Source organism: Balaenoptera physalus, assembly GCF_965194825.1.
Source record: "Balaenoptera physalus genome assembly, chromosome: 16".
Classification (NCBI taxonomy): Eukaryota; Metazoa; Chordata; class Mammalia; order Artiodactyla; family Balaenopteridae; genus Balaenoptera; species Balaenoptera physalus.
Genome location: NC_138898.1, coordinates 10,261,368 through 10,279,252, shown reverse-complemented (window position 1 = coordinate 10,279,252; position 17,885 = coordinate 10,261,368). Strand labels below are relative to the sequence as shown.

Sequence of the window (17,885 nt, the reverse complement as noted above, 5' to 3'; positions counted from 1 at the left end):
TTTACAACTTTTCTGTAAATCTAAAACTGTTCCAAAAAATAAAGTTTATTTTTAAGAAGTAGATTGTGGGGCCTTCACTGTGGTCACTTAGACACCCATCTGGCAGCCACGAAGCACCCCTTGCCAAGAAAAACTATAAAAAGCACCTCCCATCGGATTTGGCTTGGAAACTATTTCCCCGGAAATCTCCCCCCACTGCAGGAAAAAAAAAAAATTCGTTGATTGTGAATCTGGGAGGGGTGTATGTACTAGTTCCCTGCAAAATATGAGTTTAATCTGAACAAACAGCAAGACCACTGATGCTAGAGGGATCATTTGCAGATTCTTAACTGTATCTTTTCAAAGCAAAGGATGGCCTCCGGATTGCAACTCAAGAAGACTGGTCTCTTTGGCTGGATAATTATTTCCACCTCCAGCCGAAATAGAGAATAATTACGAATTACCATCTTCACTTGGTACCCGAGTGAAGGGCATCTCCGAAGTCAAAGCAAGCCCCTCACCTAAGGAGTTTCACCTGAAGGCGCTGTGGAAGGAAAGTTAAAACTTCTCTGCCTAACCCAGCATCTCTGGGAAACAGCAAGCCCTGGAGAGTCCGGAAAAGGCCTCCTACACACAGCAGCCAGCACAACCCCTTCCTGCTTTCCCTAATGCAGCCAAGCCCAAGTGCATCTGGAAGTTACAACCAGGCCTGCCCCAGAGGCTTCAATAAGCATTGGCTGGGCTAGGCTGTCAAGATCAGGAAGCCTGGTTGGGTTTTTTTTTTTTTTCCAAGACAACCTGCTAACCAGAAAAATACAGTGAGGTGGGGTGTGCGACCTTCTCCTTCTGAGCAAGGCTCCTGTTAAACACGTGAAATGACGGCCCAGCCTGGGGAAATCCCCGGTCCCCAGCGCAGAGCGCACTTGAAGGCACCGACCGTCAGGTCGCTGAGGCAGGAACAGCCTGCATCTTCCTGAATCCACAGGTCGGCTCCCCCCAACCGCCCACAGCCATGATGACCGCGGGGTGGGGGATCCCTTAATAAAGCTCACACTGAGCCATGCGGGGTGATGTGCAAACACAGCGGCAGACCCGAGGGAGGAAATGGGCCAGCCGCCTAAGATGAAGTCAAACCACCCTCCAGCATTAGATACAGACAACCTCTTCCTTAGTGTCAACACAAAGTCCCCAACGACGGGCTCGCACGCGCTGGTGCGCGGAGGTGGGAGGATCCGCTTCACCCGCCCGCTGTCTGCACCAGCCCCTTCCCACGAACTCCATGCTTTGGCTTCCTCATCTCCTCCCTCCAAAGGCAAACCCGCAGCTTCCGCTGCCCTCTGACGACCAGCAGCAGGCAAGAGGCCAGCTGCGACCCCTGCCACCTTTTGCTTTGCTATCAGTGACAATCAGGGAGAAGTAACTGGAAACCGACGCCCTACCCGGCAGTGAGCCTAGCGCCCCCTAAAGGCGGCTGCAGTCCCTGACGCCTCGCGCCCTCCCTCTCAGCCGGGGGGAGAGGCACACCCCCGCTCCAGGCCCCCCAGTAAGTGTGACACGTGGGGCAAAAGGGGGCCCTGTGTCCACTGCCCAGGCCCAAGCCCCAGCCCGGGCTCGGAGGCCAGGCCGGGGCGAGCCTCCACCGACCTTCGATAGGATTCAAATAGTCATAATCGAAGAGGATGGAGAAGTCGAACTCGTCTTGGGGGCTGCCTCCAGGCTCGTGGCCCGGGGCGTCCCCGCCGTCGGGGTCGGGCTGCGGCTCCTGGGCGTCCATGGCGCGCAGAGCGGCGGGAGGGCGGCGGGCCGGGGGCGAGGGCAGGCTCGGCTGTCTCCTGGGCCCTCGTCGGGGGTGGCGAAGGAGGCAGGAAGCGGGGCGGGGAGGCGGGTGGAGCGGCGGGGTCACTGCCCTCGTGGGAACGCACGCCGGGTCCGGGGACGGCGCGCCTGGCGCAGCGGGTCCTGGACGCTCCCGGGGGAGCTGAGCGGCGGCGGCGGCGGCGGCGGCGCGGGCTTCCTGCTCCGGGAGGCACCTGTTGCAGCCCGGGGAGGGGAGAGGGGAGGCGGGGACAGCGCGGCCGGGTCGGCGGGGGCGGGGCCGCCACCCAGGGACCCGGGGAGGGAGGGGGGAAGGGAGGGGAGGAGTGGCGGGCGGGCCCAGGAGGAAGGAGGCCGCCCCCTGGTCCTGGCCGCACTACCCGGGCACCGCGCGTAGCAACCCGCCGGGTCCACCGCCGGGCGCTCTGGTGCGGCCGCTGCTCCTACCCTCCCCGCGGTGAGCTCTGCGCCCCTGCCGGACCCAGGATCCGGATGAGAAAGCCTCTTGTCGTTTGCCCTCTAGGACCGGCTGATCCCAACCTTTTTCCTCTTTTCTAATCTAAGGGGGCGGGGGGGGGGGGGGGATGGGGGGAGGGAGTGCACCCACGCCCTTCTCTTGCAGACTCGTGTCTCCAGGTGCCTCTCTGCCCACAGCTGTGGCATGATTTTCACCTACATCAGTCACCCGCGTGCCCCTGAACTCAATTCCCAGGACCTGGGAAAGAATCAGAGATACTCTCAGAGCGCAAGTCCCACCTTTACATCTATACCTCTTGGCCACCTGACATGGGCCAGGTGCCGGGGACCCAGCATGACCCAGACACTGCTGGGGCTCACTTTCTGGTGGGGGAAGAGTCATGAAGGAGATAAACAGGGGAGCAAAGATCATCCCCGTGGGGTGTCAGGAGAGAACTCACCAGAGATATAGGGTAAAGGCTGGGGGTTGAGGAGGCTTTGGTCACTTCGGTGGTCAGGTAGGGCCTCTCTGGGAAGGTAGCATTTGGTTGAACCAGACTGATGGGAAGATCTGGGGGAAGAGTGTTTCGGCGGTGGGAACCAAAAGAAAGTAAGAACCAGAAGGTGTTCTCGTGTGGGAGACCAGGAAGGAGGGCAGTGCAGGTGGAGAGGTTGGCAGGTGACAAGTATGCCTGGATGCTTGTAAAAAACACAGATTCCCAGGCCCCTCACTGGAGCTTCTGAAACCCTAAGTCTGGAGTAAAGGCTCAGGGTTGTGTATTTTTAAGCATGCACCCAAGGTGAATGTTATGAACAGGTACATTTGGGGAACAGTACATAAGAACCTACTACCACCCCCCATGAAACACTTCCAGGGGTCTCGGACCAAGTTAGCTAAAGTCAGAAAACAGACACACAGAGGTAAAAACGGTGAGATGACAGCAGCGGCCTCAACCCTTATGGCACGTTAGCGGCACGTTAGCATCACCTGAGACACTTTAAAAAAAAATGCCTGTTTCCACGTTTCAATTCAAACCCACTGAACTGGAACACCCAAAGCTGTTTGTTTTTTTTAAATGACCTCAGATGAATCTAAAGGGCAGCGAGTGTTGAGAATCGCTGGATCAGAAAAGTAGGTGGGAGAAGTTCAAGGAGTCCCTGAGAACCACAGCTTGATCTCAGATGGGGTCTGACTCTAAGCCTTCCCCACGTGCCAGAAGTATAGAGAAGATGCACTCTTCAGGGGGAGCCATCTCTGCTCCGTTAAGGGGTTTGTGTGAAGCTATCAATCATCATTCATTCCACAAATCTTTACTGGGCACCTGCTAGGTACCTGGCACCACTACAGATCTTGGGGATGCAGCCATCAGCAGGACATGGTCTCTACCCTCATCATGTTTCTATCCTGTTAGCAAAGAGACACAGCAATGAATAGGGCTTTCCAAATTGCACTTAGACCAGTGGCTCTTAACCCAAGCTACACATTAGACTCACCTGGAGAGCTGTTAAAACACTTCAGATGGCTGGGCCCCAGGAGGGGCCAGTTATAATCAGAATGTTTGAGGCCCAGGCATCAGTACTGTGTAAAAGCTCCCCAGATGCTTCCAATGTGTGGCCCGAGGTGAGAATCACTAGTTTAGACACAAACTCCATTCCACGGTCCTGGGCCTGGCTCAAGATTTATGAACTTTCAGAGTCTTGGGAAGCACTTTCTGGTTGTCAGAGCATAAACAAATCCTCTTCTTTGTTTCCTAAGCATAAGCATACGTATACTGGGTGTATCCAACAAGCATCTTAGGGGTGGCTGATAAATTTAGGTCGAGGAGAGGAGGTGACCCAGGCTGCAACACTTATAGCCAAGTATCTAGAAGGAGAGGGATGCTCTTGGGTCCCTATGACAGGACTCAAAATCCCAACCCTGAAACTTGGTCAGGGATAAACAAAGGAACCAACCAGTCCTTGTGATATAGAAAAGGAGAAAGGCTGGTGTCATCCTCAAGTGTCCCTTTTCATCCCTCCATCCATGATGACTAAATGCCTCTAATCTAGTAGACATCTATTGATTTCGCTTCCCTGGCATCATTCCCCACTTCTTCTGATAACAACACCCCAGTGTGTTCCTTTGGGAAACTACTCTTGATACAATCTTGGTAAAATTATCAACCCAGCTGTCCCATACTCCCCTGGCAAAGAAGTGAACAAATGATCCAAGCTTGGCCAATTGGAGAATTTTATCTCCACTAGCCTACGAGACCCATTAGGGCAGGGGTCATAAGTGGCTCATTCACAGCTTTATGTACAATGGATGTGTGGATATGCAGATGGATAAATAAATGGATAGATGAGTGGATGGATGGATGATGGATGGATGGATAAATGGATGAATGGATGGATGGATGGATGAATGGATGAATGGATGGATGAATGGATGAATGGATGGATGGATGGATGAATGGATGGATGGATAAGTGGGTGGATGGATGGATGGATGGATGGATGGATGGATGAATGGATGGATGGATAAAAGAGTTTGACTGTCCTTGTGTATATAAGATCCTTATATTTCTCTTTAAGGGCCCTCCTCCCTGAGGCTTCCTCTGGCCACCCAACTGTTTGGGCAAGAATCTAAATTCTTACCCCCAACTGATATCCTCTTGAGATACCCAATAATAGGATGAGATAATAAAGGTAAAAATCACTTTACAACTGATAAACTGCTACAAAAACTTCAGCCTTATGAGAATGGTTCAGGACACTCTAAATAATACTCTAATTGTCTAAGTTGTTCCTCTGAACAGTGGATATATTTTTAAAGTTTCTAGGATCTGCACCAATTCAGAGTTCTTTAAGAGAAGGGGTTCAAACTAGGCCCTGACCCATAACAAAGTTTCTGCTAGAGCAGTGGGAAGTGAGAGGGTTTTCTTCTCTAAAGGCCACTTTGAAGGGTGCGGCTTGGGTGTGGGGGAAGGCATATTTTCATTTCCAAAATAAATAATTTGTGCTGTTCGAAGCAAGGGCTAGGGGCAGAATACATGACCTTTATGCATTCAGAGGCCACAGCAGGAAGGTGGAGGGTGGGATGGAGGCCTTGACAGTGCAGCTCTGTCAACCTTCCCTCTGCCCTGCCACTGGCCTCCTCGCAGAGGCCCTAGCCTTTTAGTTTTTCTCTGGGTTCCCCAATAAAAGTGCAATGGGAAGCTCGTGAGGCCACTGAGAGTTTGAAACTCCTAGCACACGTCTGACCCTGGCCCAGGAATTCAGCTCCATTCAAAAGCATTTACTCTAGTGTACAATTACAAACTGAGGTAAGTGCCGTGAAAGGAAAGAAGAAGATGCCACAGAGCTTATATCAAGGAAACCTGATGTTGACAGGGAATTCAGGGAAGGCTTCCCTGGGGAGGTGATATTGAAGCTGAGAACAGAAGGTTGAGTAGAAGTTAGCCAGAGAATAGTGAGGGGAAGAACAGCCAGATGGGAAAGTATGTGCAAAGGCCCTGAGGCAGGAGGAAGTAGGACGTAGTGGAAGAACTGAAAAAAGACTGGAGTGACAGGTGCTCAGGAACGGACAAGAAGATGGTGTGAGGTAAGGCTGGGGGGTGAGTGGGGCCCGAGGGCCCGTGTGGAGAATTTTGGACCTCAGACCAACAAGGAATGACTCAAGTGTATTAGGCACATACATGACAAGATCATATTTGGGGTTTTAAGCGGTTGCTCTGGGTTCTGCATGGAGAAGAAACTGCAGGGGGCGAGTATTGAAGCAGGAAGACCAATTAGGAGGTTCTTACAGTCATCCAGGCAAGAGAAAATGGGGCGTGAACTATGGTGAGGGCAGTTGAGATAGAAAACAGTGGAAGCACATGAAAGATATGCATACTCTCATCCTTGAGTTATCTCTTTTCCTCTTCCAGGCTACCTCTTAGAAGGCAGCATAATCTGATTGCACGTGAATACAAATACCTGAGGTGTACCACCCTCTGGGGCCCTCCCACCCCACCCCAGGTGGCTCTGAGTCCTGAGGCCCCTTCAAGTTGGCCCTGGAAGGACCCTCCCCCACCCCAACGCAGAGCTCTGCCCTCCTTTCCCCCTTCTGGTGTAAAGCTCATTTTTAGCCTCAGCCTGGACCCCTCCCCTGAAATCTGGGCTCACATATCCCACTGTCCACCCAGCATCTCCATCTGGGCATCCAACAGGCCCCTCAAAATACACGTGTCCAAACCAACCCTATTATCCTCTGAAACCGCTCCTCTCCCACTGTTCCCAGCTCAAATATCACCCTCCCATTCGTCCCATTCCCCCACCGAAAACCAAGGAGTAAGTCCTTTATTCCTCGCGTTCTGCTCACACCCACGTGCAAACCCTCGGCAAATCAAAAACCCTCAAAACGTCACCCAAATCCCACGGTTTTTCACCGACTTCACTGTTCTTCCTCCCACCCCAGCAATCCTAGCCCCCCACCATCTCTCACCTGGACGAGTATGATAGCCTCCTCCCTGGTCTCCCTCCTCCCTCCTCCCTTCCACATTGGCCCTTACATGGAGCAGTGAAAGGGATCCTTTCAAAATATACATCCAATAAACCTCCCATGGCTTCCCATTAAGTTGAGAATTAAACACAAGCACCTTGGCCTACAAGGTCCTAGATAAACCACCCCTGCCCCAGCTCCCTTTAGGTGTTATCTCCTGCCATTTTCCCTTTTCTGACTCCCTTCTGCCACCCTGATCGTCCTTGAAAATGCCAAGCACGACCCCACCCCAGGGCCTTTGCACCTACTATTCCCACTGATATTTGTCACTTCCTTGCTTTGTTCATTCCTCAGCTCAAATGTCAGCTTCCATGACCATCCCCATAAAAATAGCGTCCCCTGGCCTCCTCTGTCCCTTGATCCTGCTTTATGTTCCTCATAGCCCTTATCTCTGCAGCATGTTTTATTCATATGTTCATCTTTTACTCATTCCGAACCCCACATCCTGACAACCCCCATTGCAATAAAAGCCTGACTATAAGTAGGCACTGAAACGTGTTTAATCCGAAAAGTAGGAATTTTCTTTACCAGATTCCAAAACACGATCTCCCCTCAATTTAAGCACATCCTGGGATTACCACCCTAGTTGCTAATATTTTAATTTATAGATGGATGCATTTGACTCCACCAGGGCTGGAACCAGAGTGAGGCGAGTGAGGCAAAATTTAAGAAGGCACCAAAAACCTCAATAATTGAACATATTATGTTTTCATGAAATGTTTTTTAAAAATCAAAATTAAAGCAAAAAAAAATCCATGGTGAGCAAATCGTTACATTTCGAATAAAGACAGAATCAGTAATAGTGCTGTGCAGAGTCATACTGGACCCTGAAGCAAAGAGAAGATGAGTAATACTGATCCCGTCTTTATTTAAAATTTTTATTTCTATTTTTGGTTCATCTTGGATGTTTTGCATCAATTTTGATTTCTAAAATATTACATGAAAATATTATTCATTTTGATCACTTGAGTTTTTCAGCGCCCCCTTCCACGTTGTCTCCCCACAAAGCCATTTTCCGGGAATGAGCTCCTTATGAATTGGGGGAACAACAAGACAGTTTCAAAGTTGACTTTCACTCCAATCTATGATCGACATCATCTTTTAAAACCTGAACAGGACTTCTCTGCTGTGAGATAACTAATTTCCAGGAGGCAAGTGTAGCTGAAGGCAGTTTGTTGAAATTGGCGCCCCCCCCGGGGCAGGCACTGAGGGTAAAAGCTCTAGGAAAGCAGGGATCTCCTAAAAGCCAGAACCCAAATCAAGGTGTGGACTGTAAAAAGATGCCACATCAGACAGCAGCGGTGGTCACAGGTCTGCAGTAGCTCGGCCAAACCCATCCTGCAGGCATAGTATGTTTGGCCTTGCCCGTAATTTTTTTTTTTTTAATCTGAACTAACAGTTTTTTAATTGAGAGGTTTCATTTAAAAATCCAAGTGTCCAGTGTCTCCCCAAAAATGGGAAGATCAGGCCACAATACACAGGGTCTGGATTCCCAGGTGGATCCGTCATCTGGGGCTGAGTAGAGGCTGCCTCCTTCAGACAATCCTACAGCTCTCAGGTCACCACTGCCCCACCCAGCTGCCCCTGTCCGTCCCCGTGAGCATGTGAGCTCCAGACCTTGGTCTCCAGGCTCTTGACTCCTTCTCCCTCGGCCCTGCTCACCTACTTTGTCCTGGCTTTGTCCTCTTCATTCCTTGCCTCGTAGCACGTTCCCCTCTGCCTCATGGAACTGATATTTAACAGGAGAGCACGATCAGAACACTCACCTAGCCCTTAAACTACCGTCCTTGCCTTTTATTAAACAGGAGGTGCCGCCATCCCTCTGCCGGGGGAGCTTCATCTTCTACTGCATCAGAGCCTTAATGGCAGGCAGCAGAGGGTGGATTAGTTAGGGGATGGAGCATTGGTTAGTCTTTGCCCAGCCCCACAACTATTTCTCAACCATCCACCCTTTCCCTCTCTCCGCCATCACCCTTCTGTCACCCAGGCTGTCTTCCTAGATGACCGCACCCCCAGTATCATGACGCTCATCTCCATCCTCTCTCCTGCCCTGGTCTTGCAGACTCGAACATGTGTCGATTTCATAATCTTTGAAGTCAGGGAGTGGCGCAGACAAGCAAGCTGACTTCGGGGATCTCCAGGCCACCCTCCACCAGCCTCCCTCCAGCACAATCACGCCCCAGAGCATCTCCCACCCTCCCACGCCCCCCAGAAAGCACATGGCATCGGCTCTTGCCCTCTCTCTCTTAAATTCCTCTATCAGCACAGTCACTAGACTTCATGGAAACTTTTAGTTCCTTTGCATGTAAATGGCTTCACACACAATTGTCTCTTTATCCGACTTTGAAAAAAAAAAATCTTTATCTGACTTTCAAATGCAAATGAGAGCTTCTTATATATCTTGGATAGTCTCCACACCACCTAGCCAGCGTCTTGCAATAGCAGGTCCTCCACAAACCCCTCTGAACTCATTGGTTGAGTGATTGAACTAGGTCATCCAGAAAAGACCCCAAAGATTTGGTAGGAAATGGATTTATCCCAATCAGGAAGGACACTTGAAGGTTAGTAGGCTGAAGGAAAATAACAACTTGAATTTAAAACAATAAAATAATAGTGTAAATGGCAGCTAACAGGAACTGACCATTTTATATACACTGAGAGCATCACAGCCATGATCTCCAAACCTCGAAGCACCCGCCATGTGTAAAGACTACTATCACCCCCGCTGTTCAGTTAAAGAAACTAAGGCACAGAGTAGGTTGTGATGTTACTTTTGAAGTCACACATGCCACCACGGAAGTGGTTTTGTCCCACACCAGTCTGATACTCATTACTGAGTCACACTGTTTCTGGGTTATTAGCTAAGGGTGGATGCACTAAGGGACACTTTTGGACCAAGATGAAACGCTGCGAAAAGTCTTATAACTCCCAGTGATAGCAGAGAGGGAAAGAGGAGCTGACGTGGGGAATCCAGGCTGGGCCAAGAGGAAGACCCACTGGAAGCAGTTCATATCATTCACAAAATTAACAGCATCTACCCTCAGGTGCCAAAGACAGGGACCATCCCTGCAGAACCCCAGGGCTCAAGGGAACACAGTTTGAGAACCGAAAAGGAGAACGCTCTACAGACAGGGAAGTACCAACTCCTCCCCACTTCCTCCTCCCCACACTGGTCCCAGCCCCTGTCATCTCCTGCCCAGGCCACCATGATAGCCTCCCACCTGTATCCTAAGCATCCACTCTTACCTGGCTAAAGGACATTCTCCACGTAAAGGTCAGTATGATGATCCTACGAAAAGGTTAATGAGCTCACACCCTCTGCTGCTTCAAGCTTCCCCAAAGCCTCCCCATCCCCATTATCATGAGAATGAACTTCAAACAGCTCACAAGATCCTGCTGGGTCCTGCTCTGGCTTGCTTCCTTGATCTGTCTCCTATCACACTTCCCCTCTCCCCCTTTCTGTTCCTGCCACACCGGTCTTGCTGTTCATTGACTACCCCAAGCACATGTCTCTCCTCAAGGCCTCTGGACTCTCTGTTCCTTCTGCCTGGGATGCTTGTTCCCCAGATCCCGTACAGGCAGATCCCTCACCATTCAGAGGTCAATGAATAAGACATCTCTTTAGAGAGGAGGCGACCATCCAGTGTGAACTAGCAATCCCTACTATTGTGTGTTGAACGATTTCCCTCTCCCAAAATATGTTCAAGCCCTAACCTCAGGTACTTGTGACTGTGATCTTATTTGGCAAGAGGGTCTTTGCAGATATGATCAAGTTCAGATGAAGTCCTTAGGGCTAATGGCTCTAATCCAATGACTGCTGTCCTTACAAGAAGAGGACAGAACACACGTACACACAGGAAGAAGGCCATGTGAAGACAAAGGCGGAGAGTAGCGGGATGCAGCTACAAGCCAAGGAACGCCGAGGACCACCAAGGGCCACGAGGAGCTAAAAGAGACACAGAAGCATCCTGCCCTAGAGCCTTCAGAGAGAACATGGCCCACTGACACCTTGATTTCACACGTTTTGTCTCTGAAACTATGAGAGAGTAGATCTCTGTTGTTTTAAGCCACCCAGTTTGTGGTAATTTGTGATGGCAGCCACAGGAAACTCATACACCCACGCGCTACACACCCGTGTATACTGAGTCATTCGCAGCCCTGTTCCCCTGTTTTGGTCTCTGGCACTTAACACCACTCCACACTATCTTGGATATTCCTGGTTTGTTCCCTTGATGTTCGCCTGGTGAGGGTAGACACCAGCAGTCTTGTTCACTTTATCCCCAGCATCTTGGAGGCTTACTGGCGCATAGTAGATGCTCAAAACGATGAAAATGAATTAAATGGTCAAGGGGGCTGGGCTTCTAAGAGGAGATGGGAATGAGGTGGGCCTTGAAGAAAGATGTGAGAAAAGGGAGCGGGGACCCCGGGTGGAAAGACTGGCACGGCCGAGGCAGAGGGAAGAAGTGGACCGTGCCAAGGAGTAAGCGGACTGGCGCGGACTGGCTCTGACAGCACCGGAAATGGGAGCGCTGGAGCGTCGGGCCAAAGAAGCACCCGGCGGGGCTTTGGCCACTGAGAGAGGCTTTGAGGAAATGAGTCTCTGTTGGCAGGTCCCAACCGGAAAGGGAAGGGATGGGGGCCGCCAGGAGCTCCTGAGTGGCCCAGAAAGGCAAGGTGGAAGGCAGGAGGAACTCCCACTGCAAACTCTGTGGAGGGCGGGCTCCTGGAGGGGCTGCAGCCCCTCTCTCCGGCTCACCGTCTGGCCGGGTGATCCTGCTGCAGGAAGCAGGAGAGATAGGCCCGTGCGGCCCTTAAATGCTGAGCTTTCGGCATCAGCTCTGTCCTCTAAGTGCCTTGACCACGCCCTGTCTCGTCTCCTCCTCTTGAAATGGGAGGATCATATTCCGTACCAACCTCTCAGGTTATTTTGTGAGAATCCACTGAGATCATTTCTGTAAAGTGCTTGGCCCTACAGTATGTGTCTGGTAGGGAAAACAGACCCCCTTTTGGCTATGATTATTCAGCCTAACAGGGATCAACATGGTGCAGTGCGATTGGTTCCAAGCTTTGCAATTAGCGATGTGACCCTGGGGCAGTGCTACCCCTCCCTGTGCAAGATGGGGTGATCACTGGCTGCCTGAGAACCAATGAGGCGGCCCGTGGGAAGCTCTGGGGATGGGGCCTGGCACACAGGTGGCACTCAAAAAGTGTTGGCTGCTGTTTTTGTTGTTCGGGGCTGACTCACTCCAGAGAACAACATGAGAGCGTGTGCCTGGTAGGTGACCCAGCACGAAGCCCGCCTAGGTCACCAGCCCTTGGTGGGAAAACATGGAAGTCAAAACCACTGTCATTGTCAAAAGGAAGCAGAAGCGAGTGAGCCAGAAAGACGGCACAGTGCTTCAGAGCTTGTCTTTTTTTTTATAATTTTTTTTCACGTGGACCATTTTTAAAGTCTATATTGAATTTGTTACAATATTGCTTCTGTTTTATGTTTTTTGGTTTTTTGGCATGTGGGATCTTAACTCCCCGACCAGGGATCGAACCCACAGCCCCTGCGTTGGAAGGCAAAGCCTTAACCACTGGACCGCCAGGGAAGTCCCCAGAGTTTAAGTCTTAATTCTGTGGCCTTAACAGGTCATATCACCCCTACTGTGCCTCATTCATTCATTCCTCCATCCATTGAACAAAAAAAGTACTGAGCACCTACTAGGTATCAGGCACTGTTCCAGGCACTGGGGCCACAAGGGTGAATAAGACAGTTGTGGTTTCTGGTTCCCAGAGTTCAAGTCTGGAGGAAGACAGAGACAGGGCATGAACAACGACCACCAGTGTGATGAGTACAGGGCGGGGCAGTGCCAGGGCGGAGGCCCGGGGAGCCCAGAGGAGGCCTCCTCTCTAGTCTGGGCAGTCGGAGTCTCAAATTCCTGTTCTAGCAAAGGAACAAAAATAGGAACCTGCCTGGCTTCTTCCAGGTTAAGAAGTGAAATAATCACTCATGGGTGTAGTAAGTGAGAGCCAGCCAATGAGAATACGTGTGGGGAGGCACTTGGTAATTGGTTTTTTTAGGTTGGATTTTTTTGTGTGTGGGGGGGGATAAATATTGAATTAATGAATCGTCCAGTAATAATAACAGCACTTAGTAATTAAGTGGGTACTTTGAGGTTCATATTGTTTACTAAAAGATTGAAACTCTCCATAGATTGGTAAATGATGGCTGTCATCCCCCCCCCAAGGGCCCCTGCTGCCTTGAGACCCTCTCTACAATTCAGCAAATAAAGGGTTAAAGCCTGGCCCAGCAGGGGAGTCTCTTGGGACCCTGCTCCTGCTGTGCTGATTGGTTGATACTCAGTTGTTCAACATATTAACCAATATTCCAGACAATATTACTATCACTTTTTTATATGTGGGGAAACTGAGGCACAGGAGAGTGAAGTTACTTGCATGAGGTCATGCAGCCAGCAAGTGGCAGAGCCAAGATTTGAACCTCTCACTCAGATCTCAAGCTGTTGACGTCTTGGGTGTAGAAACATTACCTGGGATCCACCGGAGAGTCACAGAAACAGGAGACCTGGCCCTGTCCTCAGGAAGCTTACAATCCAGCTAAGGAAAGTCTTAATAAAGGCAGTCGGAGGAGCATCTGGGAAAGTAAGTGATTCTCCCTGAAGTTCTGGGAAGAGAAGGAGAGACCCGGAAGGCCTTGCTGGTGGAGGGGCCATCTGGGTAGCCAGGGAGGGGCTCAGCCAGGAGGAGGGGCCCTTGGACGGGGTCTCAGTTCTGTGTGGACAGAAAGTAGAGCTGGCTTTACAGCCTCCTGGCCATACGGGGACTTTTCTTCCTCTAGTGGAAATGGAAACACTGTGCTTTCATTTCCCTGAGGCAAGGCAAGGAGCTCTCCCTGACTCACCCTCTGCTTGGGACAAATCAGTGGCTGCCTCAGTTTCCCCGTCTCTAAATGATGCTCATACCCTCCACATCCTCCCACACTTCCTTCTCTCCCAGGATATGTCAAGGAACAACACGGTGTTAGCAAAAAAAGCCCAGGACAAGGCTCTGGTCTGCCTCAGTTTTCTCATCTGTCAAATGATGTGATAAAAAATTATGATAACGTTAGTAAGTTCCAGAGACAGCAGAGCATGTGGCCAAGGGCCTGGGTTCGAATTACAGTCTCCACCACTTCCCTGCTAGGTAGCACTCAGCCAGTTACTGCCCCTCTCTGTGCCTCACTCCACTCCTCTGCGAACGAGACACTGATCACAGCACTTGTGGTGTACGGTGGCCCTGACAATTAAAAGACTTGATACTTGCAAAACACTTTGCCCTGCCGCTTCCAGTCAATACTCATAATATGGCTGCTCTCACCCCTGTGGAAGGCAATAGAGCCCTTACCGTGCGCCAGGCATTGTGCTACGAACTTACTGTGTGACCATGGGCAACGCTGGCTCTCATTGTCCTCAACTGTCAGAAAATAATAACATCCAGTGTGTATTAACTGCACGTTAAGCCCAGAGGTAAGTGTTTTATATGCATGATTTCATACACGATGCTCATGACACCCCTGTGAGGTCATCACTATTCCCTTTTGCAGGTGAGGAAATGGAGGCTTCGCAAGCCATAATCTTAGCCCAATCTGTGTCACTGTGACGCTCCAATAAGTTATAAAGTCCCTTGATGAGAGGTTTAAAGTACTGCATCTCTTCAAAGAATTCTCGCCGTGAAATCCAGTTTCTATATCAATACAAGTTACTGTTTTGCATTTTCAGCAGGAATTGCAGCTAATGTTTATCCAGCCTTGACTATAAGCACGGCAGCATTTTAGATGCTTTACGTGCGCTACCTCACTGACTCTCACAATCTCTGTTAAGGGAGACATTATTATTGGTTCCATTTTACAGATGTGGAAACTGAGGCCCAGAGAGGTTAAGTCACTCACCTAAGATCACACAGCTGCAATGTAGCTAAGCAGAAATTCTAACCCAGGCAGAAGGCAGGGAGTTCGGGTCTGGGAGTGAGCAGAGCTCACCCTGGGTTTGTTTATTCCTGAAATATTTTCCATCATCCCACTTCAGATAAAACTGAACACACCTCTTTCAGATCTTCAGTTTTTCCCAGGGCCTTGACCCAAAACTGCACAGCAAGGTCAGTATTTTCTTACCATGCAAATATTTCTATTTGCTATTTAATGACCCCACCCAACTGCATGCACCCTCAGATCTGCCCCTACGCTCGTGGTGGTGTTTGAGTTTGAAGGGCCATTTGGGTTTCCCTCAGGAGGCCCCAATGCAGGGCACGGTCGAAGTGCCTCTCACTCCAGCTGCCTTTGATGCCTGGAGTTGCATTCTGTGTGCCCAGTTGCTCTGGCATGCCAAGCGTCGTTTGCCGGGAACAATGCGGTGCCCTGTCTCCCACATGTGGACACACAAACTGGCACGCACGTTCTCACAATCCCTCCACACATGAGCGTGGGCTGGGGAGGTTAGGCGATGCACATGCACACACAGAATACACACACTTCACCTTGAGAGAGGACCAAGTTCACAAACCTGGAGCAGAGGTGTAGCAGCGTCAACAAAATGTGAAGCTTGTGTGAGATCACACAGTAAAACAGACGTCCAATTCCTCTTCCCGGCTCTCGCTCTCTCCTTCCGAATTGACCTAAATTTGGCGTTAGTCTGTCCTCCCACCCCCACCATCATAACATCAAATACTGTGTTTCAGTATATACGGCAATAAAAACCAATTCGCGTCCTTAATATGTCTGTCGCCTGTCTCAGAGCATCCCTTTTACAGGTGATGCAATATTAGTAACATTTTTTGGCCATTATGTCATAGGCTTAACCACTAGCAGAGAACAGGATAAACTGGTACCAGTTAAAACGTTCAAAGCGCTGGCAGGGTCTTGCTTTCAAAAGTGCAACTCAACTAAAAATATATGTCACTGAGGTCCGCTGTGGCAAAGCGCACCATCTACCTAACCCGAGGCATTTGGTCCCACTCCAGTTTTCAAAAAAAGCCCCTTAGGTTTATTTACTGAAATTGTCATTTCTCCCCCCCCACCCCAGAACTTTAATCAGCCACGCAGAGCACAAAACCTACATTCAACTCTGATTTTATGACACGAAGCTAACTCCTCCTACGCATATTTATTTCATTTAACTCTTGCAGCCCTGCCCTCCGGGCAGTGCCCCCCACTATTTGCAGGGCCGGCCTCTGAAAAACACATCACATCGCCTGGTTTCCACTTTTAAAGTCAGATTCATTAGTGTACAGCCTAAACCCCTCCACAATCCCAGCCAGATGGGATATTTTCATATCATATTTGTATACGTTAAGCCCCTCCCGTAATATCCAAGTAGTATGATTCCAGGACGAACTCCAGGAGGAGGGAAAAAGAGACAGAAACACGGAAAATAGAGTGTAATCGGATCGCAAAACAAACTGATGGTACATTGCACTTTAAAGGGGGAGCTGGAGGACTGTATCCATGAGACACATCAAAAAACGGGAAAGAAAATTGTTTAAATGTCCCAGAGCATCTGCTGCTCTGTTAAAAAGCAAAGTCTTCATTACTAGATTTACGAAATAGTAAAATGCCAAGCCTGTTCTCCTAAAAGAAAAAGAAAGCTAAATAATGATGATGATAAAATGATGGTGATAATAATAACACAGCTGAACGGCATCCGCTGTCAAAAGCCCAGCGCGGAAATAGTTAAGCAGCCCGCGGTTAGGAGCGAGAATCCCTCCCGGTGTCCCATGGAGGGGACAATCCTTTTGACAGACTGGCCTGGGGAATCCCGCCTTGGGACACTTCGCTGCCCCCGCGGGAAGTGGTCTGAAGTCGGCTGCCCGGTCTCCCCTCCTTGGCCAGGGAGAGGGCGCCTCTCCTCCCGGCCACGCTACCTGTGCGCCCTGGGAAACCGGAGTCCCCGGGCCTCCCCGCGACCTCAGCCAGGAGCTGAAAGCGCTGCCCGGGTAAGAGAGCAGAAGGGAAAGGGCTGAGAGGTGGGAGGAGGAAGCGTCCGGAATAGAGGGGGAGTCAGTTACCTTGGTCCACAGACCCCATGATGCGGAGGGGATGGCAGTGCCCCAGTCTGAACGCAGCCTCTCTCTGCATCTGGAGGGGATGGGGTTTCGGCGCGCGGGGTGAGAGGGGTCTGTTTGGGTAGACCAGGAGCCAAGGGGGCGCCGTCCTCTCTAAAGCATGCTCGCGGGGCTGCCCTGGCCGAGGAGCCTGCGAGCGGCCCGGGAGCTGCGCGCCTCCCGCCTCCAGGCTCCCGGCTCCCGGCGCGGCGGAGTCGGCGCGGCTCGGCGCTCCGGCTTACTCGAGAGGGAACGCGACTTCCTTCCCCGCGCTCCGTGTTTATAGGCTTTCAATGCAGTAAAATAACGGGATTCCCTCACTGTTTCCTCCTGTTTATCCAGCGCCATGGAAACCACTGGATCCCGTCCATCTCCAAAACTAAGGGCTTTCCTGCAAACTTCACACTCAGGAATCCATGACGTCGCCTCCTCCGCGGCCAGCCAGCTCCGTGGCTCCCTCGGCCGCCAGCACAAGTCCCTGATTGTTTGGGAGAAAAGTCAGGGAGAGGGAGCGATGCGGGCGACGGCGAGGAGAAGGGGGTGGGGGCGTGGGAGTGTCCAAGTCGGCCTTGCAGGAGCTCCAGGAGGCTGTTTGCAAGGATTGCTCCAGCCGCCGCCTCCCTAGCACGCTGCAGCTTCGCATAAATCATGCCCAAGACTCCCAAGCCCACCCCCCGCCCACCCCCGCCCACCCCCCGTTTTCCAAGCGGGCATCTCTCCGAGAAAGCCGCCCAGGGCTCAAATCAACACCCCAGGTGGTCGAGACCCCCTGACACTGACCCAGGGGCCCTTCCCAGTCCCTCGGGGCCTCTGGCTGCCCAGATTTTTTGTGCTCGGGGCTGATGGGGAGGAGGAGGGACGGGGGAGAAGGCGGGGGGAGGGGGAGGAGGGAAAAGAAATAAATAACGGTGCCTTATGTCAACTCTCCAAGATTTTTTTTTTCAAAGAGGTCTATTTTTAGATTCATTTAGAAAACCCAAGGTTTCCAGTGATGCTCAGAGGCTCCAGCAATAATGAAATGGCCACAGAGACGCGG

General features: G+C 51.0%; 1 protein-coding gene across 5 annotated transcripts in view; it reads right to left on the bottom strand.

Moving 5' to 3' along the window:
* NFATC2 (nuclear factor of activated T cells 2) overlaps positions 1-17,201 on the bottom strand; it is a 158,357-nt gene extending 141,156 nt beyond the window's left edge. For 3 of the 5 annotated variants that reach the window (XM_082428379.1, XM_082428378.1, XM_082428380.1), the window contains exon 1: positions 16,814-17,201. In XM_082428379.1, coding sequence (XP_082284505.1) covers positions 16,814-16,883 — 70 coding nt within the window. In that variant the 5' untranslated portion in view covers positions 16,884-17,201. Of the gene's footprint in view, positions 1-1,623; positions 1,976-16,813 lie in introns of those variants that run through there. The other 2 variants (XM_082428377.1, XM_082428376.1) reach the window with 1 other exon arrangement.
* Between the last annotated feature and the right edge of the window lie 684 nt (positions 17,202-17,885).